Raw genomic sequence first — 26,920 nt, forward strand, 5'->3', positions numbered from 1 at the left:
GGGTTTGTTAAATCTTTTACTCCTTTGGATTCAGAATCATCGCATTGACAACAAAATAGAAAGAATTGTGTAATTTAGTGTGATCAACTTATTCTCTCTTAAGCTCAGGTGAGCATTTTGGCCAATGAGAATCTTCATTTATTCGTTTTTTTTACCCCCTGACAATTTCAACTTTAATTCACAGAGGGTCATTATTCTACAGGGATTATTTTTCTTCACGTGGGTTATGCAGATTTTTAGGATGGTAACACATGACCCCGATCATTATTCCATGGGGGTCATCATATTCCTCTTTACAACAGCTGTTGTGAAACTTAACTACTTTGAGTAAAAATAGGGAGGATGCATTTTCATATAGGGGAACAAGCGTCTTGTAATTATTCTTCATATTGTATTCTATCTACCAGCAATATTATTGGAGTAGCGCCCACCCCCATCTCCAAGGTCCCTTCGACCATAATTTCATGTTTTTAGCTCACCTGAGCCGAAGGATCAAGTGAGCTTTTCTGATCACATTTTGTCCGTCGTCCGTCCGTCCGTCTAGCTGTCTGTCCGTCTGTTAACTGTTAACTTTTGACATTTTCGACTTCTCAAACTTGGTACAAAGCATCCTTGGGAGAAGGGGAAATTAAATTATTAAAATGAAGGGAAATTTCCCCTCGCAAGGGGAGATAATCAAGAAAAGGCAAAAATAGGGTTGGGTCATTAAAAAATCTTCTTCTCAAGAACCACTGGGCCAGAAAAGCTGAAACTTATGTGGAAGCATCCTGGGGTGGTGTAGATTCTAAATTGTTCACATCATGACCCCCGGGGGAAGGTCGGGGCCACAATGGGGAATCAAAATTTTACATAGAAATATATAGGAAAAATCTTTGAAAATCTTCTTCTCAAGAACCACTGGGCCAGAAAAGCTGAAACTTATGTGGAAGCATTCTGGGGTAGTGTAAATTCTAAATTGTAGGAATCATGACCCCCGGGGGAAGGGCGGGGCCATTATAGGGAATCAAAGTTTTACATAGAAATATATAGGAAAAATCTTTGAAAATCTTCTTCTCAAGAACCACTTGGCCAGAAAAGCTGAAACTTATGTGGAAGCATCCTGTTATAATGTAGATTCTAAATTGTTCAAATAATGATCCCTGGGGAAAGGTCGGGGCCACAATGGGGAATCAAAGTTTTACATAGAAATATATAGGAAAAATCTTTGAAAATCTTCTTCTCAAGAACCACTGGGCCAGAAAAGCTGAAACTTATGTGGAAGCATCCTGGTATAGTGTAGATTCTAAATTGTTCAAATCATGACCCCCGGGGGGAAGGGTGGGGCCACAATGGGGAATCAAAGTTTTACATAGAAATATATAGGAAAAATCTTTGAAAATCTTCTTCTCAAGAACCACTTGGCCAGAAAAGCTGAAACTTATGTGGAAGCATCCTGGTATAGTGTAGATTCTAAATTGTTCAAATCATGACCCCCGGGGAAAGGGCGGGGCCATTATAGGGAATCAAAGTTTTACATAGAAATATATAGAAAAATCTTTGAAAATCTTCTTCTCAGGAACCACTGGGCCAAAAAAAGCTGAAACTTATGTGCCCATGGAAGGATCATGGGGTAGTGTAGATTTCAAAATGTCTAAATTATGATCAGTGGGGTAGGGTGGGGATGCATTATGTATAACAAGGGGGAAATCTGGTAAAGAACAGAATGGTCAAAGCTTCTCAGGTGAGCGATGTGGCCCATGGGCCTCTTGTTATAATTTGATATTTTTATTGTACATGAACCAAGATTTTTTTATCAACAGAGAATTAATCTCTCAACCTCAATGTTTTAGCCGAATATGGATATTTAATTATTTTATAGGAACTTGTCTGTGTAGTTCATGTATGAGATACCCCTATCATTAGTCTCTTACTGGTAAAACCGGAGGGGACTATAGGTTTCCTCTGCATCTGTCTTTCCGTCCGTCCGTCTGTCTGTCCCCGTCTGTCTGTCAGTCTGTCCTACTTGGTTTTCCGCACTTTTTTCTAAACGCTTGCAGATACTGAGCTGAATTTTGGAATGTGAATGTATCTTGATGAGTTACAGACCAAGTTTGAATTTCGTTTCGCTTGTTTCTCGTGCTGAGAACATATTAAGGTAAGGTTTGCGTCTCCCTCCAACTTTTATTTTTTTTAATATGCACACATGCCATATATCAATTTATTCAGGGAGATTAGCTTCATCATTTAATATGATTTTCAAAGATATTGCACGTCCCATTTTTTTAGTAAAAGACGCCAAATTTAACGTATTTCATATTTCACCTCGAATATTATTTTCATTGAAAAAATTGATTTATTTTATTAATTATCAAACTTTTATAATTAAAATGACCTGAATTAGTATAATTCATGCTTCTATTATTTAAACTATTAATTTTCCGTTATCAAAAATGTGAAAAATTGGGTAAAAAAGAAGATTTTTCAATTTTCCTTGATAAAGTGAAACCGTTGCCATGGCAACAAAAATATAAAAATCAACGTTTTACATATCTACCGATTCCATCAAATTCCATGAAGTTATTAATTTGATCATTTTAAATAATTTGAACCAAAAAAATATGTATGTCCCCAATATTATTTCCATGGAAACAGGGGCTATATTATGGGTTCGGAACACAAAAATCAGGCTTTTTCTACACTTATAAAGACAACATTGATATCACCTTGTCATGGTGAATGTTAAAGACTAAATGTATTTTTGATACTGTTTTTAAGCAAAACTTGGCCAAAAATATTCAAAATAAAACTCCTCCTGTGCTACAAGATGGTCTAAAAATTTATTCCATGGAAGAAATCTAGTATTTATGGCAATCTTTACATCTGAATATTCTGATGAAATTGTCCATGAATTATACTGCAACACCTTTAGAAGTACATGTATATGTTTATAAACATACTTCAGAACATGTTGCAACTAACCCAATTAAAAGCCTCTAAATTTGACCTCATGCTGATTTAGTTATTCCAACATGTAGTAATTTCTAGACATCTTCGTAGCAAAATATCTTTATTCAGTTATGTCTCGTGACTATCATTATACATGTATGCCATCTTTTGAGTAAAATGTTGTAAGCATTGCATCCACGAAGCTGCTGTTTTTATAATTAAATGATTTCTTTACTTCGAAGAGTAGAAATGCTATCTTGAAAGTAATGTTTGTTTGCCCTCTCTTGACTCTGGGTAAAATTATTGGGTCGGTAGGTGAGAAAATCTTCAACAACATTTCTTTACGGGGAATAAGAGGAATAAAAAGAAAAAATACGGCCCTGCATTGAAAAAAAAATTTCAGTCTGAGTCGGTCTGGAGAGGCCGACAACCAAACATATCTTAAAGATGGCCTATTTCTACACTTCATGGACATTAGCTCAATCATTGGATTAGGTAGTCTGAGAATCTAAATTGAAATATCAGACAGAACAAAATAAAGATGAATTCTAAGTGACATCAATTCATACTTTAATGAGTTTACAGAGTACTTCTGATTTCAGAGAAAAGGCAAATTCTGCAAAATGACATAACACTGTCATAAATATTTGTCAAGAACAGGGAAAAAGAAACAATGTTACAGTGATAGATATATCTCCTTGATATCCATGAAATAATAATTTAAATATAAAATTTTTTTCTCCTTTTTAAAATCAAAATACAGAAAAAAATTAAAAGATTATAAATGTAAACAATTTTAAAATAAACTACATGTATTTGTGAAAGATTTTAATTTTAGTTGATTACTAAACTGGTCTTATCATTCCTACTAAATTAACAACCTTTCAATTTCCAAGTGTCATATTTTAAACTGTTAAATGTTCACTGCAGCTTTATTTACAAAACTCATCAGTTTTCAGAAATACTTATTTGAGCATATTAGGTCCTGGTAAGAACAAAATTTAATGAATAAAAATATTAAATTTAATTGTTCATGTATTAATTTCCTTGCAATTTTACAAAATAACCCTTTTAAGAAACTTGTTACTTGTAAGTGTAGACAAAAGCAACCTTCAATTAATACCTTAATGTATACATTTATTTTACTGAAAACAAATTCAAAGATGGACAAACAGAGCATGCACTGCAATCATCACATACACATATTTTCTAAATATATTGAAAACAGCATGTATATACTACCAGGTAGATAGGATGCTGTTAAACATTAATTTTTTTTCTATAATCTATAGACATATAAAAAATATGCATTGGGTACAACAAATCATCATTTCTTTTCCAAATCTCCATTGACTTTGCCATGTCTGGTTCAACATCTTAGCTTGATCCATCCAACTTTCTTTAATATTCTTGAGCTGATATGGGATGACCTCTACTTTGATTGATGGCACAAATCTTTTAAGGAAACACTGAAGTACTTTTTTTTGTTCTTATCTATTCCAATTAATGACCCAATTGATCTGAAATCATATAAGTTTTCATTTTTACAATAACAATTAAGGAATTGCATTTTTGGAATTGCATAAGGAATTGGACTGAATTTCATTCACTCAATGAAATGAAATTTCCAATATAATCAATGCAGAATCAATATGAAATTATTGTACAATTTATACATATAGATTGAATTAGTGAAATGCAAATGCTTGATCAAGAAAATTAATGTTCTTGTCATGCACAATTTGTATTAATTAAAAAATGAGATATTAATTAAAATCAAACCTCATTTAAAAGGTAACTTGAACAATTGAATACCTGTTCCAATAATGTTACAAATATTAGGCCTAAAAAGCAAGGATTTTTTTCATAATTTCTTGAATGAATGCATTTTTATTTTGTGGCACTGACATCCTTGTACCGTTTATTCATCGTTTTTAAATCTGTAGTCAGAAGATCATTCATAACTTTCAGTAAAATGAATAGTTAAATAATTACCTGATGAAAATACTATCAACAATCAAACTGTCAACATCATCATTGGACATGGTCAAATGCACCGTGACTTTTCTTCCCTGTTCGGACTGCATAAAGCATAATACTTTACAGGATACTCTCAGGTCTTTTCTTTTTTCCTTCCCATTCTCACTTAAAATTTTAGTGTAGTGGTGAAGCGAGAAACACACAACAGCACAATGCGTCGATAACTTCTGATCGGAATGGCCTACAACTTGCCACATTCCGTATCGAAAATAAACAAGTCCTCCTTTATTGGTTCATCCACATGCATCACGCTAATCTCAAAGGCTTTTAAGATTCCTATGCTTTGATTTGTCATAAGACTTTCTCCTTAAAACGTCCTTTGTTTTTAGTCCTAACAATAAGTGACAACAAGCATCAAGTATGACAGAGGAAATTCGTTACCGAGATGCTTAGCATCGCTGGTTTAAAGTCGCCTGTTTCAAACGCTTTGGTGATTCGCAAGAGTTATCTCCCTGTTAACGCAAACCTTACCTTAATGTAGTGATGCATTCAGTTGACTGCTGTAAACATTTTAACAATGTTTTAAGCATTATGCTTTTCAAAACTTATCATTTATAAGAGATTTTTTGTAACATTTTCCTTTTACATAGCTAAATATCATATCTCAGTCTGATGCAATAAGCATCCACTTGAATTTTTTAAAAAACTCACAGTTGTATGTTCACTACTTGTTATTCTTCCTTGTAATGCGTATTTTTGCACATATTGAGGATGTCGATCTCAAATGAAAAAAAAAACTAGGTATTTATGGGAAATGATGGTACGTCTCTCGTACATCGAAAATTTGGCAAGATTTGTTTTAATTTTCAATTTGACTTTAATACAACTATATCTTTTTATAGAGAGTCCTCAAAGGTAAGATGTTGATGTTTAAGTCCATGTTCATTTCAAATTATATTTAAAAAGTTCAATTTTAAATTCAATATCTAATGAAAGGATTGTATTTGATTGTAAAAGCAATATATAACATGTATATGTAATTAATAATCCATATTTCTCATTTCTAAGGAAACATACATCTGTTTATGCGGCAATTATTAAAGGTAAGTAACAAATTCTGACAATAATTTTTTTAAATTAAATGATTGTGTATATCTTTGTAATATTTTTTATTATTGTGTGATTTCTAAAATGCTTTCAAAATGTTTTTAAGGCTGTAAACAGCAAACATTTTGATACCAGTGAGTTATATATATATACTGTTATGTAGGATTAAATGGAAAATGCAAGTATTCACTAGTATCTATTACAAATATATGGTAATATGCAACCATTAATTTTTGTAAATATACTTGTTAAAATTGCAATACCTCAATCACCAGTTCCGTAGAAAACTATATTATATTGAACATTTAGTCTAGAATTACATGTAAATGTGATAAATCATCCTTGATCGTCAGATATCCGTTTTAGGAAGGTTTTAGATTCGAAACCCTTCCGCAAGTGACCTTAGCAACTGTTTCTCGCCCAGCGCTCAAACTGAAAATGAAAATGAAAGTTGTTGGTTCTTTGGATGAGACCTAAAAAACGGAGGATGTTGCCTCAGGTGTTGGAACAATCAAAACCTCTCACTGCTTGATAAACTTGGTGCTAAGCAAATTTCTATATCTGAAGACCTTTAAATCCACCTGCTTGTCATTACATCTCTATATGAGAGAAAATTTCTCGAATGGGGCCTAAAATAGCAAACAATCTATCAAACAACCGCCCGTAATGCATGTAATTATGTTAAGGCATGAAGTTTTGTTAATTATTCATTTTTTTCATATTGCGTGCAGTGACTATGTACAACGTATTTATTTTTATTTGTTAGACTGCAACCCCGGTTTTACAGGACGATATTGTGAACTTCCTTGTTCATATCCAGGATTTGGGAAGGGATGCCAGGAAACGTGTAATTGTGTAAAGGAATATTGTGATGAAGAAAATGGTTGCAAAGGTATTTACATGTACTAGTCGTGGTAATAATTATATGTCAGCCATTATCATAAAATTGTCAACCTTTTTCAAAAATATTATTCAAATACAATGTTTTTATTTAAATCTTGAACATCTATGAAACTTCTAAAATAAATTAAGCAGAGTAATGTTATTGTATATAAAAAGATAACTAACACATCATGGCCACAAGGGAACTTTTATAATTTTAGTTAAAACGTTTAGCTTTAAAATAAGAAATAGAGCAGTAAAAATGTTATCGTATCATTTAATTGATGTTTTTATAATAGTATAGGCAAATAACGTTTTCTTGGTTTCAACTTATCTTTATCAAGTTCTTAGTTATAAGTTTGAGAATGAAGAAAAAATAATAAGACAGGAATAATTCTTTTGAAAGTCAAGGAAAAACACTAAGTCTGACATCACCAAAAATTTGGTGGTAGCTTTATTTGCTGGTCAGTGACGTCAAATGTCGCCTAAATTTTGCAATTACGGTAACTTTAAAATATAAGATACGTTTTTAAAAGAAAATTGAATAAATGGCTTATTTAAGCGATTTTAAATTTTGCTGTATTTTTGCTTATTGGTTGCTATCGGTATTTTGTAGATGGTTCTCAAACGTTTTCCTCCACAACAATAAAAGGCACAACTAAGCTGCATTTCACAAGGAACATTTTAAGTAAAAATATACATTTTTTGAAACAAAATGCCTCTAAAAATCTCAAATTACATATGTATTGAAACCCGATTTTTGATATGCATTGATGAAGTTTAAAATATCACCACTTGATTTTATTCAAGAGATTATACTTAAAACAATTATGCAACTTGTAAATATACATTTCTCACATTATTTAAAATATCACTTTTTTTCTCTATTGATAAGGTATAACACTGTTAAATCATGCCGGTTATTTTTTCAAGTATGTCAAAATGGGTTCATTGGAATGAAATGTGAAAATAAATGTCGATACCCAAGTTATGGCAGCAATTGTCAGCTAGAATGTTTGTGCATTGAGGACCTGTGCAATCATGTCTCCGGATGTCACACAAATGGTAAGTACATATAATTTAACATTAGAAACACTCAAATGTTACTTTCTCAAGTGTACTTAAACATGATAATATCAGAATTTAAAAATAAAGTCCGCGTTTTCGTGAATGTTACAGAATAACCTCTTCGGTCTAAAAATGTTGTTTGAAAGATAAAAGCCGAGTCGTTAGCCGAGGCTTTTATATTTCAAACAGCATTTCTAGACCGAGGAGGTTATTCAGCATTATTTACGACAACAAGGACTTTATTTCTATTATACAGTCTAACATGTCAACTAAAATCGCTAAAATACGGCTGATCGTTTCCTCAAAAGAGAAACGAATTAGGTCATCATGTCTCAATTACGCTGTTCCATTTACCAGAGTTAAAATTTGATTACTTACCCGTATATGGAATGCAGACGATTTGAGTTTTCGTTACTTTCATAAAAAAAAACAACAATTTAAATCTTAATTGCTCGGTCCTCATATTCTGGTTACACTCGTTCACTGTCACTCGTGAAGAGGTAACGGGATCTCGCTTGGCTAGTGGAGGTGCCGGGATGTTTCAATTCAGCTTCTCTTTTATCTTATATAATTCCTTGTAAATTTGTGGACCAGAGCGGCCGCCATTGTTGGGGAGTGGAGATGTTACCCAACCTGTATGAAATACAACCAAGGCAGTCAAGATTCAGCTTTCCACTCTTTATTAAATTATAAAATCTAATTGTAACCATTATGATTACAATAAATAATTTCACACAATATACTAGACAATTTACTAAACATTATTAGTCTTAATATAAAAAAAATGTTATCTGTAAATAAATTAAGCCATGTGAAACTTTTAATAATTAACAAAAACCGCGCAAGTCTAGAAATTTATCTCACCTGTATGAAATACAACCAAGGCAGTCAAGATTCAGCTTTCCACTGAAATCTTGTCTATCCTGGCCGTTCATTTCATACCAGGTTTACGTTTGTAGATTTCCATATCCATATTCGGATTGCAGCCAAAATTTCCAATAATTACTTTAATTTCAAATTTAAATTTTTTAACAATTATGTCTTTATCCTTCAACACTCTTACTTGATTAATGCATTTTAAAAATTACTTTCTGTCTTTTGCAAAATTTGTTAATTTCACTTGCTGTATCTAATTTATTCGTATAACTGACCCCTGGTCACTCAAATGTTATTGGATGCTCCTTCCTCCTAACCAAATGCCTTTCCTAATAAACGATTCATTTCTTGGAACTGGCCAGGTTAAAGTTCAACTTTTATTTCTTTACCTCTTTAACTGCTTCTATATGATCGCGCCCACGTGTGCTATCTCCGCCAAGTTAATTACGCTGAGCCGACCAGTACAAATTCATCCCTTATCTTCTTCTTTTATCTTCTTATTTTTAGTGCAATTTTTGTTATGATAAATTCCCCCTTCTGTCGAAAATCTTGTCCCCAAGATTTGTTTAAAAAGTTTATGATTTGGAATAATTTGACTTGCTGCAAAATTTACCTAAAACCGAAAGTTCAATAATTCTATTTATTTGATATTTTCGCGCCGATTTAAACTTTAATTACAAATTTATTAAAAATTACCTTTCAGATGGCTTTGACAAAGGAAATACCTAAACATATATTACTACATATTATATAATTTGAATTCAAACACAAAGGTTCATGTATATAATTAAAAATACACTTTCTAACAAAATTACAATATATAAAAACACAACACGAAACATACTATGTACACTTTTCTTGGTTGCTTTTTTTTTTCTTCCTCTGGGCAGTGATGGCATTTTTTTTTATGCAGAAAAACACAGTAGTGACGAAAAAATGTTACAAAGCTCGATTCACAAAAACAAAATTAATGCTCTGACCATTCATGGAACATAATCATTCTCATTGTATGGATTAAGACACTTTTCACAAAAATATCATTTGGTTGTTACATGTAAATGTATCCCCTGTTCACATTTGACAAAAATAATTTCCACAGTGCCGCATGATAAACACTTTTATTACAAGACATTATCCCTGTAAAATATATACATATAGTCCTATATTTGACGCATACTCGATCTTTCTGCTTTGAAAAAAAAAATCTTTAAAAGTTAAGTCATTATTATTTATGAAAGGAGAAATGATTCTCGAGCTATTCGGAAGAATGTAAAATCTCTAGGTACATAACCTTCCACTACGATCATTTTCCCTTCAAATATTTCTCTCCAAACCCCTTGTTTGGTAGACTATTATAAAGTCCCGACTCAACTTTTAACTTCAATAATGGTATAAGAGTTTCCCTTTGCTATATTTAAAGGTCCTTAAAATTCCCATTTATTGGATTTATTTCTGTGAAACTTGTTTAACGTACACAAATGCATGGTCAACGGGGTCCCCTTCTATGGTTCAAGACCCATCCCATTTAGCATTTATCTATGTGAAACTTGTTTAACGTACACAAATGGTCAACGGGGTCCCCTTCTATGGTTCAAGACCCATCCCATTAGATTTATTCTCTTGATTTGTATCATACATTCAACCTGACAAGTACTTTTTATTTTGCAAGCATTTTTTTTTATATTTCTTCATAAGCGTCAACAATTGTTATATCAGGTAAATTATAAAACATTGCCCATGTAAAAAAATAATTTCAACAACATGACAATATTCTAAAAACCATCGTCGTAAAAAAAATCTTGCATAACAAAGGTAGGCATTTTAAAAAAGAAAAATATACACTGTCCTACCTGTACTGTCATTTTTTTTTCAAAGTCTTATTCATAGGACACAAATAAACTGTCCCACCACTGGATAATGCTCTTAGGATCGAAAGCAAGGGCTTCGGCACGGAACCACTGTAGTTATCCAAATATATAAAATTGTTCGAGTTTCTGGTCACCAACGGACGGGTTGGTAGTAGTTACCATGTCCTGTTTGCACAATTAGTATTTCGTTAGTTCGTTTTTAGTTCGTTTCGTCTGTTTTATTAAACACACGGTCAGCAAAAGTTTGTCAAAACGTGTAAGTCCTTTAATTACTCCTACCCAGAGAGTGTTAATATTTTTGTATGTCTCTTGGCCTCGTAGATTGTCTCACGGCTCTGGTCCAAGTCTCGCCTTTTCGAGTCCTCTGTCCGAAAAAAAAAACAGTGGAATTGGTAGCTAATCCTCGTCGGGGGGGGGGCGACGTAGAGAACTGTCAAAGGCTATTTTCTTCCTTCTGAATCTGACGTAAATTTTAAAAGGGACTCTCCACCACTTTTCATAAAAAAAAAACAACAACAATTTAAATGTTAATTCTTCGGTCATCATAATCTGCGTTCACTCGTTCACTGTAACTCGTGAAGAGGTAACGGGATCTCGCTTGGCTTGTGGAGGTACCGGATGGCTCAATTTCACATTTCTTTTATTATAAATTCCTTTTAAATTTGTGGACCAGAGCGGCCGCCATGGTTGGGGAGTGGAGATGTTACCCAACCTGTATGAAATACAACCAAGACAGTCAAGATTCAGCTTTCCACTGAAATCTTGTCTATCCTGGCCGTTCATTTCATACCAGGTTTACGTTTGTAGATTTCCATATCCATATTCGGATTGCAGCCAAAATTTCCAATAATTACTTTAATTTCAAATTTAAATTTTTTAACAATTATGTCTTTATCCTTCAACACTCTTACTTGATTAATGCATTTTAAAAATTACTTTCTGTCTTTTGCAAAATTTGTTAATTTCACTTGCTGTATCTAATTTATTCGTATAACTGACCCCTGGTCACTCAAATGTTATTGGATGCTCCTTCCTCCTAACCAAATGCCTTTCCTAATAAACGATTCATTTCTTGGAACTGGCCAGGTTAAAGTTCAACTTTTGTTTGTTTACCAATTTAACTGCTTCTATATGATCACGCCCACGTGTGCTATATCCGCCAAGTTAATTACTCTGATCTGACCAGTACAAATTCATCCCCCATGTTAGCTTCTTATTTTTAGTGCAATTTTTGTTATGATATTACATTAAAAATAGCCTTTTTAAATTATTTTATAATTTGTTCGTAAAATGTATTGATCAATTATAATGAATATACAGTAACAAATAATGTTCCTGTTTTACAACTCTATTGGAACTAAATTCACGTAGTTTAAATGTGTAGGGATGTCCATGGAATAGCCCAGCTTAGCTATGAAAACCGACGTACATCAGCAACTTTATGCAATTTACAGTGCTTATACTGTCAAAATACGACACATCGATGCGGTTTAAACAATTATTTCATTCTACAGCCAAACATGCATTTGACTATTGTTCAGATTTGATACGTGTTTCTGATTTATTGGAGAGTAATGTTCGCGGTTTTTCTTTGATCTTTGTAATAATCGTGGTAGAGTGAGTATTTAAAAACAGCAAAGCCACCTCCGATGTTGGATCACACAGCTGTTTCTTCAACTAAGTATAAGTTATCAAAATATTAAAATGAAAATTATATAAACAAACAACTTTCAAAACCACTTTAATCCATATTGTAAATCACACAAACCCGATCCTTCATAATAAATCTATTTGTCTGAAGTTTGATATGATTTAGAATTGTTCAGATAATAAATCAAACTGAAAGAGGCTGAGTTTGGTTATTTACATGTAATCACTTGATGCTCAATGTTTCATATACAGTTGCTAATGGTATATTGCTAGATATAAGTAAACTTGGTTTTCACTAAGTTTAGTTGTTTGTTTGTATGTGTAAAAATGTGGAATTAACAAACAGTGATCAATCTTTTAAAACAACATATACGTATAAACAATTAATATCTATGTTGAACTTTCTACGGAAACGTTACATCTGTTAGAGTGGCTATTTGAACTAAGTGTGCACAATTTTCTTCAGTTCTTTTTGATTTGTATGAAGCAGAATTTAATTTTTAGAGGTCTACAAAAACGAACTGTATTTAATTGAATTTGACACTTATTTTTAATGTTGATGACTGATAAATGAGTTACATTTTTTTTTATTGTTGATTTTTATATATATATATATAAACCAAGTTAAATAAATAGAAATGTTCATGTATCAGGCTGTAATGTGATACTGCAAATGCATTACATTTGGCGTGTATGATATTTGGCAAAAATTCAATTTTCAACAAGTTAACGTAGATTTGATTTAGCGCTGTCTGAAGTTGCTATTTATAAAAGTTAATATACACGACATTTAGCGGTGAACTTGAATTAGCGGACTGCTTTCCGCCAAAATCGCAAAATAGAATACACTGCTAAATGTAATACGTTTAAGGTATGTGAATAAATTTTATTCCAATTATGTCTCAAAAATGTACTTACTTTTAGCATTCTTGAACAGATTTTCATAAAGTGACTAGTTTACAAAAACAAAGAATAAAAGCAAAACTATCTAAAATTGATGTATATTTACATACAATTTTTTGATATATTTCAAACACAGATGAGAGCATTGGTAAGAATACCGTTCATACTACCTCTGGATTTATTGGATTCACTAAATCTGATAGTGTTTTGACCACAGGTGAGCATTTAAAATACCGTGAGAGCAAACATCATTTACTTATTTTTTAACATTATTGTTGCAAATGTCATTGTTTCAAAAGCCAAAACTCACTTTCAACAAGTAAAAGCAAATCTTATAAAAATAGATTATTTAATTGTAATAACCATCAACATGCAAAAATGATTTGTCTTTTTTCAATGCATAACGTTTGTTTATCCATTTGCAAAATCGCGATTTAAAAGTTCTATATAACTATTTTCATTGAAAATACGATGCATATAATGTACATAGTGTATTTATAACAAAAACATATTTATTTGGCATATATTAGTACTTGCGATGAACATTTCAGTGCCATATGAGGGTTTTCCCAGAAAAACTTGATTTTTTTTAATATTCCAAATACTATTCAAACAAATCTTTAAAAAAAAATTGCATGCTGTTGGAAAATCATCGTTTTGATATTTTCATAAAATATTATAGGCCTGTGATGTCATAAGCATATACAAAAAAACAGCATTTATAGGATGTTGATATCGATGATCGGCAATTTTTTGACTTTTACAAATAGCATTGTCAATAAAGTTTTCTATATTATCAGACTATACGTCAATACTATGTCAAAATTTTACCTACATAAATGCTCTTTAATGTGGTGAACTCATATTCCAAAATTCATTTATTTGACATCATTAATGGCAAATATATGACGATTTGTGCCAAGTATTTAGACATTGTCAAACAGGTGACGTTAAGCGGGAATGTGGAGCACCAATTCATCAAGCAATGCTATATTCAGCAGGATATGACTTCTCTTCACAGGGAAAAGGGATGTTAACCATGAAAAAACACAAACATTAGTATGGGAATCAGGTTTATCTCTAGTTTAAAGGGTTTTAGGTTGACTTGATTATCCGGGAGAAGAGAATAGAAAACTTTAATAAAGAACTAAAAAGACAAGAGCGGGACGTCGAAGATGTTGAAAATGTTGGCATTTTCCTAAGACACAGGCTCAGAAGCACTGTTATTATCATGTATAGGATTCAACAAAACGTGCTTTTCGTAGTCAGAAGTTTTATGGTCTTCTACTTGGTCGCTGAAAACTGAAATCGACAAGCGGTCCTTTGCCAGGCGATCTGCATACTAGTATTTAAAATAAATCCCTAACTACTGTAACACAAGAGATTAGTGTTCTTGTATTCTAGTTCTTTTATTCTTGATTTGATGATCAAGAAATGATTATCAATGGTTATGGTGACAGTGGTCCTAAAATACACAATACAGATTTGAAAATGATAGTCATAAAAACAAATGTAAACAAATACAACATAACCTTTCAGTATAAGTAAAAAATAAATGTCTATTTCATGAAGTAAAATTTATGAAAGTCAGACTTCTATTACACTTTATCATACAGCATATCATCTTAGCAAGAAATAAATATGCAGTATAAATAATAAGTAAAAAAATTGTACACAGTTCACAAACCTAAGTAAGGAATGCAGTATGGCTTCCGGTCACTGTGACGTCATCACACGAGGACTGTTCACTATAAATACAATCAGGTCTTACTACTCAATTCATACAAACTATAAATACATGTACTTGACAAAGAACCAATGGTATAATAAAAATGTTTTGCATTGAACAATCTTTTAAAATAATATATAACATCAGGCCATCTATTATTTTTAACCTATAAACATACTTATAAACAAATGTCTAGATGGTAACATCACGACATCATTTCTGACTAGTAATAAACAACTTTCAATCGGGAAATTACACAGTTGCATATTTCACGAAATATAGAAAATCATTCACCTGTGACACAAGTGCCTAATCTAATATGAATGCAAGACAAAAATATCATTACTCACATATATCAGACAAAAGGCATTTAGTATAACACGGCTGACACACATCTTCATTGGTCAAAATCTACGGTGAAAATACCGCCAAAACATGGCCTACTGTATATTCGGTAAATTGACCAATCAATGGACAGATTCACAAGTGTTAAAAATAAGTTATAAAAACTACTTACAGTCAAATACTAACGTTATTTCAGTTATTGAAAAAAGGATATAAACATGAAAATATTTTCCTTTTTATAATTTGTAAACTTTATCAAAAATTCTGAATCTCGAGCCCGATGCAAAATATACTTCGCCCTCTTACACTACGACAGACCATGGCACGCTGACGGCCTCAATGCAGATTCCAAATAAATTATATGAATGTTAACAACACTATTCAATTTTGATAGCATTACTTATTTATCCAACATACCTCACACTATACAATTCAAGTCCATCTTTGTTCAAACAGCAAACACCTTTTAATGATACACTTTATCTTTGTTAAATAGAGCGAAATCATCAAAGCAAGAATAGGAATGCTATATCTGAAACCAAGAAGACGACCAGCAAACGTTTCTCAAGTATTCTGCTACAAAGTATACTTGTTCTTGGAATTCTTGCATCCTTTCTGTTCATTCTGTATGTCTGTACATTTGTGATGTCATCATATGGACGATTCCGTGCTCATCAAGAAAGGGAGTTTATCTTTGAAATAAACCATGATCCGATATGACTATGAAAAATCGAAGGAGAGCAGCGAATGTAATATACCTGGGATGCACCTAATCAAAAAAGACTAATGGGTTTAAAGTATTTCAGAAACTACCTGACAAAATTGATCATTTGTATGCCCTGCTCAGAGATACCAATTTGTTATTTTGTTACTATATATTATATTATTTACAACCATATATTATTATCATATTGTGAACATATTTTTATGTGTTTGAGAGAGAGAGAGAGAGATGGAGATCGACACACAATTATGACGAGAAAGTTAGACAAACAAAAAGACAAATCTATGTGTAGTTGTATTTTTTCAGTCTTACATGCACTCGCAATACTGTAGAGAGAAAAGGTTTTGGTCTTAAAATCATATTCAGCATTAATGTATATCACTTTTATACATGTATACAAAAACACATTTTACTTCTTGGTATATCTGATAGATCAACTTTACTTTCTTAATCTCCTATTTATAAATAGTACGAGATTGAATGGTAACTTTTTCAGTAGTACATGTAATAATTATCTAGAAAATATTTTTGCGTTATTCTTGTGCTGAAAGAATTTGAGCTGAATCATTTAGCTTACCTGAACTGATTTTTTCTGATTACATTTTGTCCGTTGTGCTGTTATTAGAAAGATTTCATTTTATAGTTATCTGTTTTGTGGTACAAGTTATCTATTTACAGCGTGGTATTCTTATGTGTTGTAAAGTGTAGGATTGGGATACAGCATATATAGGTTTTTCTCTCACTTTGTTTGAGTTAATGATATGAATTATAATGAGAGATGCTCTGTCTGAGCGAATAACACACTGTATTTTTTCTTATCTCGAAACGGGGATCATTTGCACCGTGTTACAGTCCCTGAAACGTTCTACTTTCCCACCTGAACGGTGAACGAACGGTGAACGAACGGTGAACGAACGCTGAACGAACGGAGAGCGAACGGTGAGTGAACGATGTGTGAACGGTGAACGCAACTTGGTGAACGATGTGTGAACGGTGAACGGTGAGTGAACGCAGAACGCGAACGGAGCGCGAACGCGAGCGCAAAGTGAACGGTGAACGAACGGTGAACGCAAGATGAACGATTTATTCGGAATGCCTTTGGTCTTTTCCTTGCATTGAAATTATTCTTTTATTCTATAATTCAAATGTCATAAATAAAATAATATAAATAAACAATAGATAAACAAAAGAGAAATAAATAGATAAATGAATAAATAAATAATAAAAATAAAGTTCTGCACATACGTATGTTTAAATCGATTTTTTTATAACATGATTTTAATCGCCGTCAAAAGTGTATTTGTTACCGCGTGTAGTTAAAAAACAAATTAATCTTATATAGTAAATAATATGCTTATTCTTTTCACTAATAAAATAATGTGGACTTTAGAAGATGAAACTACTACTGAGATAAACAATAGATAAATAAATAAATCAATTAATTCATTCATTCATTCATCAATAAATAAATAAATAAAAACATTTTTTTTTCTGCACATATCTATGTTTAAATCGATATTTTAATAACATGATTTTAATCGCCGTCAAACGTGTATTTGTTACCGCGTGTAGTTAAAAAATAAATCAATCTACTAATATAGTAAATAATTATGCTTATTCTTTTCACTAATAAAATAATGTGGACTTCTGAACATAAAACTACTACTTATAGAATGAATTAATTACATTGTACGGGGTTGAAACAACCGTACATGTATTGCCGTGCCAAAGCGATTCTGAGTAAAATAACGGATTTTTTTTTTTTTAATTCACATTTATCTGTTGACATCGACTGTTATCGTACTGCATAAAAATTCTCGTTTTATTTATTTAAATTCTATTGCAAAATATTCTATATTTATGTGCCTTTTTATTCTTTTATGACAATTATTTTTTGCTAACTTCCTCATGTATCTGTAGACATTTCCCGGCCGTGATTATACTCGGTCAAGATGTTGGAAAGAGGCATTCAAATTATTTGTAATAAAATTTTCAAAACTAAATGAGTAATGTGTTGTCATAATTTTTATTGAACAGAGAAATGTACGAGAGAGAGAGAGAGAGAGAGAGAGAGATAACCCCCTCGATTCTCAGACATATATTGTATCAAATAAAAATTCTTATTATTTTTCCTAAATATTCCAAGCAATAAAAGTAATCTTTTTTTTTTTTAGATCAACAAATCCATTTGACAGTAATCATTGGCTTTTATTTTCTATCATCAAGTTCACACAGCTCACAGGAAGTCCGTGCTACATTTGTAGTAGCGTGCTTGTGCTGTCAATAAAAATAATTCGACACAGTGGAGATGTGGAAATCGCTTTTCACCGAGGGCGAAGAGTCACTTAGTATTCCGAGAAATTTTAATATTTTTCCCTATCATTTCTAGATCTGCATTTTTGCATTCCTGCAGAAAAAAATAATTCGAATATATACTTGGAAGGATTAAGTTTTAAATTGAATGTGAAACATATTCCCTGCCAATTTAAAATACTTCTGTCGGCACAAGTTTTTACTAAAATACTATTGTTTAATGACTGTTTGATGTTGGTTTTAAGACTGATTTTCTTGTGTTACTATAAAAATTAAATATAAATTAAAATATACTGTCAAACCTCAATAAGAATTTTATTTCAGGAGAAAAGGCACCGGAGGGGGGGTCTTAATTATACTGAATGGCAAATAACATATTTTTAAACATATGTTTAGGTACGGTGAAGGAAGGAATTTTTTCTTCTCTAATAATAGACTATTTTAAACAGTTGGTCTTTTCTAAAATTTTAAACACACCATCAATTTAATTATCTCTAAAGATATTTAATTAACTGAATCTTTGCAGTACTGTTCATAATTCTCAAACCTACATTTAGTTTAAATACGTGTTATTGTAGAAATAATTTTTTTTATGTATTCTTGTTCTGTAACAGACTTGGATTAATTATTATACAATATTAATCTTTTGTCCTCTCTAAAATTAAATCAAACTGATGCCGTGCGTGAAACATTTGTACATTGCCCTTTTTTGAAGTTAATATTTTAGTATCGTTCTACAAACATGTAGGTACTTAATGTATTAATTATTTTCCAGGGAAAATTCATGAAATAGGTAACAGCTGAGTTATAATAATAGAAATATAAATATCATAGATAATTTTTGCAATTAAATAATTATTCTTCAAACACGATATCTAAGTTATTTAATTAAAAAAAACATGAAAATCCTTACCATCTAAAAGATAAGTCCTTTCACTTAGGAGTTCCGAATGACAATGAAGACTGAACGATAAGTGAACGGTGAGCGCAAGGTGAACGCAAAGTAAACGGAACGAAGAGCGAACGGTGAACGTTTTGTGAACGGTGAACGCGAGCGCACGGTGAACGGTTAACGCAATACTGTGAACGAAGAGCGAACGCTGAACGCACGCTGAACGAACGGTGAACGAACGCTGAACGAACGGTGAGCGAACGGAAAAATGGGAAAGTAGAACGTTTCAGGGACTGTAATCCCCCTAGGTTCTTATTGATTGATAAAAACCGGGTTTCTCAATCTTCTTCAAATTTGCTACACCAATAACTTAACATAAATTCCATAAGATTACTTGCCACTGATGATTCTATTCTATTCTTACCCCTATTATTTTTTTTTACGTTTTCATACCGTCTTGAGATTCTTTTGTTGGCTTCTTCATCTAATTTCTGAATAGTTTACTACCCTTTCGCTTTATATTTTATGCTAAGGGTAGTCAGGTAATTCCATTATTTTGGGTCTTCTGTGTCTTTATATAATTTTCCCTTAAGAATTACAGTATTATATATTTTCCTTGAATTACATGAAAATATGACATTATAAAAATAACGTTTTCCCGCCATTTTAGCATATTTTGTATAAAACTGCTTATTTTAAAGCATTTTTTTCCACAAAATATAAAGCGCAGCCTAGAACAAGATTTATTTTTTTTTACCAAAGATGTATCTATCGAATTTTAATTAGTGACAGAAAAATTATGTTTGTTCTACACTACGCTCTATGTTTCCTATAAAAAAAAACATCAAGAAAAAGGCATATATTTGGGTTTTCTGTTAGATAGCAAAAATACCATTATTTCTCATGTCATTTACAGCTAGAGAGTTCATATAAATGTGAAAAATATATTAGATATATTTCTAATATAACCTCTTCTTTCAAATAAATCTCAATTAAACATATCTGAATGTCATTCTGAAAAGTTGATTTTTAGGGGGCCAAAATTGGCTCTTATCATAATTATATACTCCTTTCTGAAAGTGCTAGAATGTGTCAATCACACCCATACAAAAATATGAAGTTTCAATAACTTTTAGATGAAATAGGATTTTAAATATATTTTTGTGTGTAATGCTATTGCAAATCTGTGTCTATCCATCTTGAACAGAATTTTTCAGAATAAATTATACAAAGAAAACTACGTCTATATTTTCGGATTTTTACTCTTCTTTAGCGCCGTTTTGAAAGCAGAAATAAAAAAAAATGATTAAATTCCTTATGGTTTTCCAGCTCCAGCTGGCTTCGGTCTGGAAATCAAAGCCCCTTCAGGGTTCTCCATCATTTGAAATGTTACTGTGTTGCAGAGTTTACGCGAAGCACTAAAATTTCGCGGTATTTTCGCGATCAGATTCGCAAACTGAAACTGATTCATTATAATAACAAAAGAATACATGGACACACTTAAAAAAAAATCAGATTCGTTACACAAATGGTATGGTCGTACATATTGATAAAAGTAAAAACTCAGGTTCTGAAAAGCAGAGGAAATTCTGGTCGTTACAGTTGTTTAGAGTAAATTTGCTTCTAGGTCGTATAACCGAAATGCACTAAAAAGAAACTTCAAAAAAGTAAAATACTTTTAAGAGTTCATTATTTGAACATGTTGAAAATTTTAAGCAATTCATTTACATATATGAAATGACTTCGGTACAATTTTATGGTTCACTTACAGTATACTAACATAATCGTAGAGTATACGTAGAACCTTGGTTCTTTAGAAAAGACACATTTAAATATTTTTAAAAAATAATTCAATCTATTTTAATGAAACTTTCAATTAACCGTTACATGGAAGTGTGAAAACAAATTATTTATCTTTGTTCCTTCATGCGTGAAGTCCGGCGAGGGTCCTAAATTGGAGATAATTAATTATGCAAGGTGAAGTCTTAGTAATTATGTGCTCCACCGTTTAGAATTGAAAGACGGTAGAATTGTTTGATTAAAATTTCACTCAGCATGGTTTGAGAAAATTTATGTTTAGTTTTACAAATTATCACAGATCTTACTGTGTCGGCAAAATTTTTACTGTGTCGCAAGCATTAAATTTGAATTGTTACTGTGTCGGGGAAAATTTTACTGTGTCGGGAGCAACACAGTAAAACAGCTCATGGAGAACCCTGCCCTTATTAAAAGTGTAAATGGCATTCGGGAATTTTTAAATGTATTAGAATAAAATAAAATGTTTTTCTAAGTTGATGAAACATGGAGATTTGAAGACAAATTGTTTAAGGGGGAGAAAGATGTGACGTTTTTAGGTGTTTAGTGGAGAAAAAAAGAACTGAAAACTCTTTGGTCTTCCGTCCAAATAAACATCTTTATAAATGTATGCAATACTCTCTTCATGTATAATTAATTCCATAGGTGTCAGAAGTAAAAGCCTCAATATGTTTCAAAAAAGGTCATTGAAAAATGGGTGAACTTAACGCCCTATTTTGGATTTTTGTTTTGCGACTCCTCCAAGTGAATCCAAAATATCATTTTACAAACAGCGTGACAGTTTGCTGGATGGGGCGTGCCGAAATCCCCTGATAATACTGGCCAATCACATTGAAGGGCTGTTTACCAGTATGGCATTTGTAGCCAACATTATCTTAAATGTTCATTTAAAAAAAAACTTTTTTTTAGTTTTTAATCTACCGTTTGTCTAGAAAATTTACGCTTAACAATCCAAAATTTAGTAAAAAATATTTTGTCTTTTGATTATTTAAAATTTACTTCAAGCTACTTAATTTGATTTCAATCGGCAGGTTACACTAGTTAATGAAAAAATCAATAATGGACGCATGTTTCCGGAAAAGTGAAAGTATATGTAGATACTTGTATATGTTGAGAGTATACAATTAAAAAAATGGTATATTTTTTATGTTTTATTTAGTTAAAGACTCGACTTTGTACAAGTTGATAAAAATATATTAAATAAATAAAGTTTGAAACTTTGAAAAAATGATTACACGCTGAACGGAAACAATTTCATTTTCACTTGAACATGTACCTAAGCCTATTATACCTGATGTTTTAATTTCAAAGTTCTTTCATTAACAACATACCGAAGTACTATTTGTAATCAATGTAATAAACATGTGCTTTGTTCGTGAAATATTTATAAAACTAATGAGTTTCTCTAATGTAGTTTCACACAATAAAGTCGATTCCTTTAGGACACTTGTCAGAATTTTGTATCTGAGTACATTGTTGATACGTTGCTTTTTATGTAACTAGATTATATGCTTTTTGTGACCTAAAATATTTCTTTAAGAATTAAAAATACAAAAAATGCTAATATTCCAGTACCTTGATTTCTTTTCTCAGCCTTTTTAGTTGTTAAAATACTTGACTTCGCTTGAAATTTAGTATGAGATTTTGTCAGTCGATTTGTCATCAACCTTAATGTCTGATAACTGAGACAAACTGTCGATGTCTTTTTGACGAGGTAACATGACGTATCTGGAACGAAATATCACTAAGATGTATTGTATCTCTCTAATGGTTGCAAACACAAACCTCTAATAATTGAAAAGAAAAGCAATTTTTTTTAATGAAAAAGCGATTTTTAAAAACAAATATTTTGAGAGGGTCGACTGGTGTATACTGTAATTCAGTCACATATTATCATTAAAATCATGAAATCATGGACACCCTCAAAAACATTAGACGTAGTATAATCAAATCATGAATAATTTCCATCGGAGAACTTTGAAAATTGCATCTTTTTGTCTTTCTTCGATTTTCTTTTTTTCAGTTGCTTGTTTCTTGTACTTACTTAAATTTTAACTTAAATCTAAATATGAATACATTTATATAAAATAAAATTAACGGTAATTGTACTTACGCAGGGAGGCCATTGATGATTGGAAGTAATATGGACAAGGTGGACGCATTTTCACACAGTCATTTGATTCGCTAGGGCTTATTTGCAGACTTCTTTTAGGAATATTGAAAGAAACACAATAACCTACAACAATTGATTTTTTTTAATTTGTATGATACTTAGTATTTTGTGAGTAAGTATTTCATAAGTACTTTTACAGTACTCATAAAAAAGTGACAATTCTCAATTTAATACTTATTGTTAAACAAATTCACCTAGTCCATTAAATATCGGTGCACACAATTCAATAAAGGAATCCTTAATTGTGTTTAAGACACAATGATATTTAAAGTTTCTTGGTTCTGTGCAGTTCTGAAATTGTGCATAATAAGCACAATTTTTCCTGATTGCTGCCTTTTCTATACCCATCTTCGTTGACGGACAGTTATCCACGTATGAAAGAGTTTCCATTGAATACAGGCAAGAAAATTGAGTCCTGTTGCCCTAAAATGACACCTTGAATTGTTTATTGCAATAAAGATAATCAACGAAAAACGTTCTGATATAACTCGGTATATATGAAATTTAAAAAGTAATACTTTATAAATAAAACAAGCATAATACTTAACCTGAATGAAAATTATTAAAAGAAGAAAAACTCGGCTGATCTTCATTTTGCTTTTTCTGCATTTATCCTTCTCTGTTGGAATATCTAAAAACAATATTGTTTCAATCTTGAAAACTAAATAGATCCTTTGCTTTTAAAGTACTTTTGCCAATTGCTTTTCTTCCCTAATTTTTCTATTTACAATAAATCGTTACAATACAAACTTAGAATAAGAGGAAGTTTATGTATGAAATATAGTCTTCCATAATTATGATATTTGATAAAATATGAATACATGTCCTTTTGAGACAAGCAGTAATGCTATATATATTTGTGCATGTCCTCTCTTTATAACTAATAAATGATAAAAACCATTCATTGATATATTTAGCATGAAACTCAAGGTTCTTCCGCGTAGCTTAGTGGTAGAGGATCTGCTCTGGAGTTGATGAGAAAGTTGAACCTAACGTCGGGGATTCAATTCTCACCGGAGGACACGGAGACCTGTACTTTGTATGAGACCATATCAACTTAGGTCACGTGTCGCAGTAGGTGTTAGCAAGACAAAGATCCCTCCCTGCTCAATGGCCTTAAGTGCCGAGTATAGGAAAAAATTTGCAGCTCTCCATCGGCAAATAGTGGTTTATTCATATGACAGAATCATTCTTAAGAGGGAGGTTAATCAACAAACAAAAACATTAAATTCAGAGCATATTGTTTAAAGTAATAAGCTGTTTATAATCGGTACATGTAATGTATACATGGATATGATAATCGACTTTACCGGGTAAGGCACAGACTTTTAGTGTTGGGCAAGCGCATGATTTTTTATGAAGTTCTTCCAAGATAATTTTATTTTAAACAGTGCGAGACTTTTATAAGACTTCATTTATTTAGAATATCACTTTAGTATAGGAGGATTCTGTAATCGTGCAATGTCAGGGCTAAATAGAATATACTTCAACTTCTTTGTGCTATTTGACTGCAATAGGCAGGTATCTGCGGAAAATTTAACAACACTGGTTTATTTATACAGAGAAAATTGACACAAAACTCATTGTAGAATTTATACTTATTCATTGTGGCGAGTATTGGCCGTGGCATGATACAAAATTGTGGGACGCCATTTCAATTGAGCGAACCCACCAAATTTAAACATCAACAATGTGTGTTTCTTTTTTCTAACCGTCCCGGGTTAACCACGGAGGGTCAGCACACATACAAATTGTTCAAATCAATTAATCAATCAAATTAATCAATCAATATGTCATATCTCAAATTCCAAATATCAAGCATATCAACTTATTTTATCAAATTTTGCATATCAAATATCATTAATATCTCAAACTTCATAGATTAAACATCTCAAACTTCAAATATCAACATTTTCATATTTCAAACCTGTACTATGTAGTACAGCTCTAAAGTATATATTACTGTCACCAAGAGTAAGCTTATTAGCTTAGTTTACACTAGCATTAGCATTTCAACAAGGTGACAGTTTATTACAAGTTTCACACAAACATTCAGTTATCAGTTGACTTGGTGTGCGCAGACGCAAAACACTAATGTCTTCTCCTTGAAAAAGTGCCACGAGGGTTTCTTTTTGGTCAAACTATCAATCCTATAATCGACTATATGCTACCAATTAGATTTTATAAACGATTGCAAGTTTAACTATTTTGCAACACTATTCAGTACGCATATTGCACAGAGACAGTTAAATCACGTTTAGCACAATCCTTAAAGCTGGCAATGGGCTTAATGTGGGCATCATTTGGTAGATTCTTCACTTCTTCTCCTTAGACAGCACCAGGATATTTTCTATGCATGGGTATAAGGTATTCATCTCGGACGTGCAGATCAAAACTGTTTCACTGCAAAATAAAGCAAAAAACCAAGCAGCAGAATATCATTCTTAGAGAAAATGGAACATTCAAAAAAGGTAGTGGGTGGGCGGGTTTTTAAAGAAACAAAACAACATTTCATGTATTTTTTAGCAAGCAATTGTTATTCGTCTTTACCTTTGAAAGGTTCAGGAAAAAGGAATGTGAAGAACAAACCCGACCTTTTATATACAACACTAGATGTGTCAACCAAAACCGACCCTTAAAAGCCAACGTTCAAATATCAAATACATGGGACCTATAAACTAGTATATAGGTCCCTTCAAATATACTTTTCTCGTTAAATAAAGGCATCTATTTTGTATACACAAAAAGATGCTATTATTTATACAGAGAAAATTGACACAAAACTCATTGTAGAATTTATACTTATTTATTGTGGCGAGTATTGGCCGTGGCATGATACAAAATTGTGGGACGCCATTTCAATTGAGCGAACCCACCAAATTCAAACATCAACAATGTGTGTTTCTTTTTTCTAACCGTCCCGGGTTAACCACGGAGGGTCAGCACACATACAAATTGTTCAAATCAATTAATCAATCAAATCAATCAATCAATATGTCATATCTCAAATTCCAAATATCAAGCATATCAACTGATTTTATCAAATCTTGCATATCAAATATCATTAATATCTCAAACTTCATAGATCAAACATCTCAAACTTCAAATATCAACATTTTCATATTTCAAACCTGTACTATGTAGTACAGCTCTAAAGTATATATTACTGTCACCAAGAGTAAGCTTATTAGCTTAGTTTACACTAGCATTATCATTTCAACAAGGTGACAGTTTATTACAAGTTTCACACAAACATTTAGTTATCAGTTGACTTGGTGTGCGCAGACGCCACATGGCTGCAAGTTGACACAGCTTGCAGTCACCCCACACATTGGGGGAAGCAAAGCAAGTCAACTGTTCCACGACCAATACTACCAAGCCCCCCCCCCCCCCTTCCCAGCTAGATACTTGCACACACATCTTGATTCCTAGATATGAAAGTCCTTCAGCAGACTTAGAATAAAGTATTTTGAATTTCCCTTAATTTAGAAAAGGTTATACCTATCAAAATATGATGTATCTCACCTTAGATTCCTCAATGCCTAATAAAGCTTAGGTCTTGTAGAAACGTACCTGTCTATTAATTCCCTCTGAAGTGTCTGAGCAACCTTGCAATGCTCTATACCACCCCCCCCCCCCTATTCAAGGCAAGTTGGATATAAATGGTTGC

The 26,920-nt window shown here is 32.0% G+C and overlaps 1 protein-coding gene and 1 long non-coding RNA gene across 2 annotated transcripts; one reads left to right on the forward strand and one right to left on the reverse strand.

The window, feature by feature from the left end:
* Positions 1-3,478: 3,478 nt before the first annotated feature.
* On the reverse strand, positions 3,479-5,428 carry LOC134244975 (uncharacterized). The gene is made up of 2 exons (XR_009987339.1): positions 4,921-5,428; positions 3,479-4,445 (listed from the first exon to the last, which is right to left on the reverse strand). It is a non-coding gene; the product is annotated as an uncharacterized LOC134244975 (long non-coding RNA).
* A 197-nt stretch (positions 5,429-5,625) lies between these two features.
* On the forward strand, positions 5,626-16,900 carry LOC134244973 (multiple epidermal growth factor-like domains protein 10). Its single transcript, XM_062727225.1, has 7 exons — positions 5,626-5,820; positions 5,974-6,008; positions 6,779-6,904; positions 7,511-7,582; positions 7,828-7,959; positions 13,396-13,476; positions 15,830-16,900. The coding sequence occupies exons 1-7, from the start codon at positions 5,690-5,692 to the stop codon at positions 16,051-16,053; spliced, it is 801 nt and encodes a 266-aa protein (XP_062583209.1). The 5' UTR covers positions 5,626-5,689; the 3' UTR covers positions 16,054-16,900.
* The last annotated feature ends 10,020 nt before the right edge of the window (positions 16,901-26,920 follow it).

Source organism: Saccostrea cucullata, unplaced genomic scaffold (genome assembly GCF_032062105.1).
Source record: "Saccostrea cucullata isolate Sc308-1 unplaced genomic scaffold, CSIRO_AGI_Scuc_v1 ctg2299, whole genome shotgun sequence".
Taxonomy (NCBI): Eukaryota; Metazoa; Mollusca; class Bivalvia; order Ostreida; family Ostreidae; genus Saccostrea; species Saccostrea cuccullata.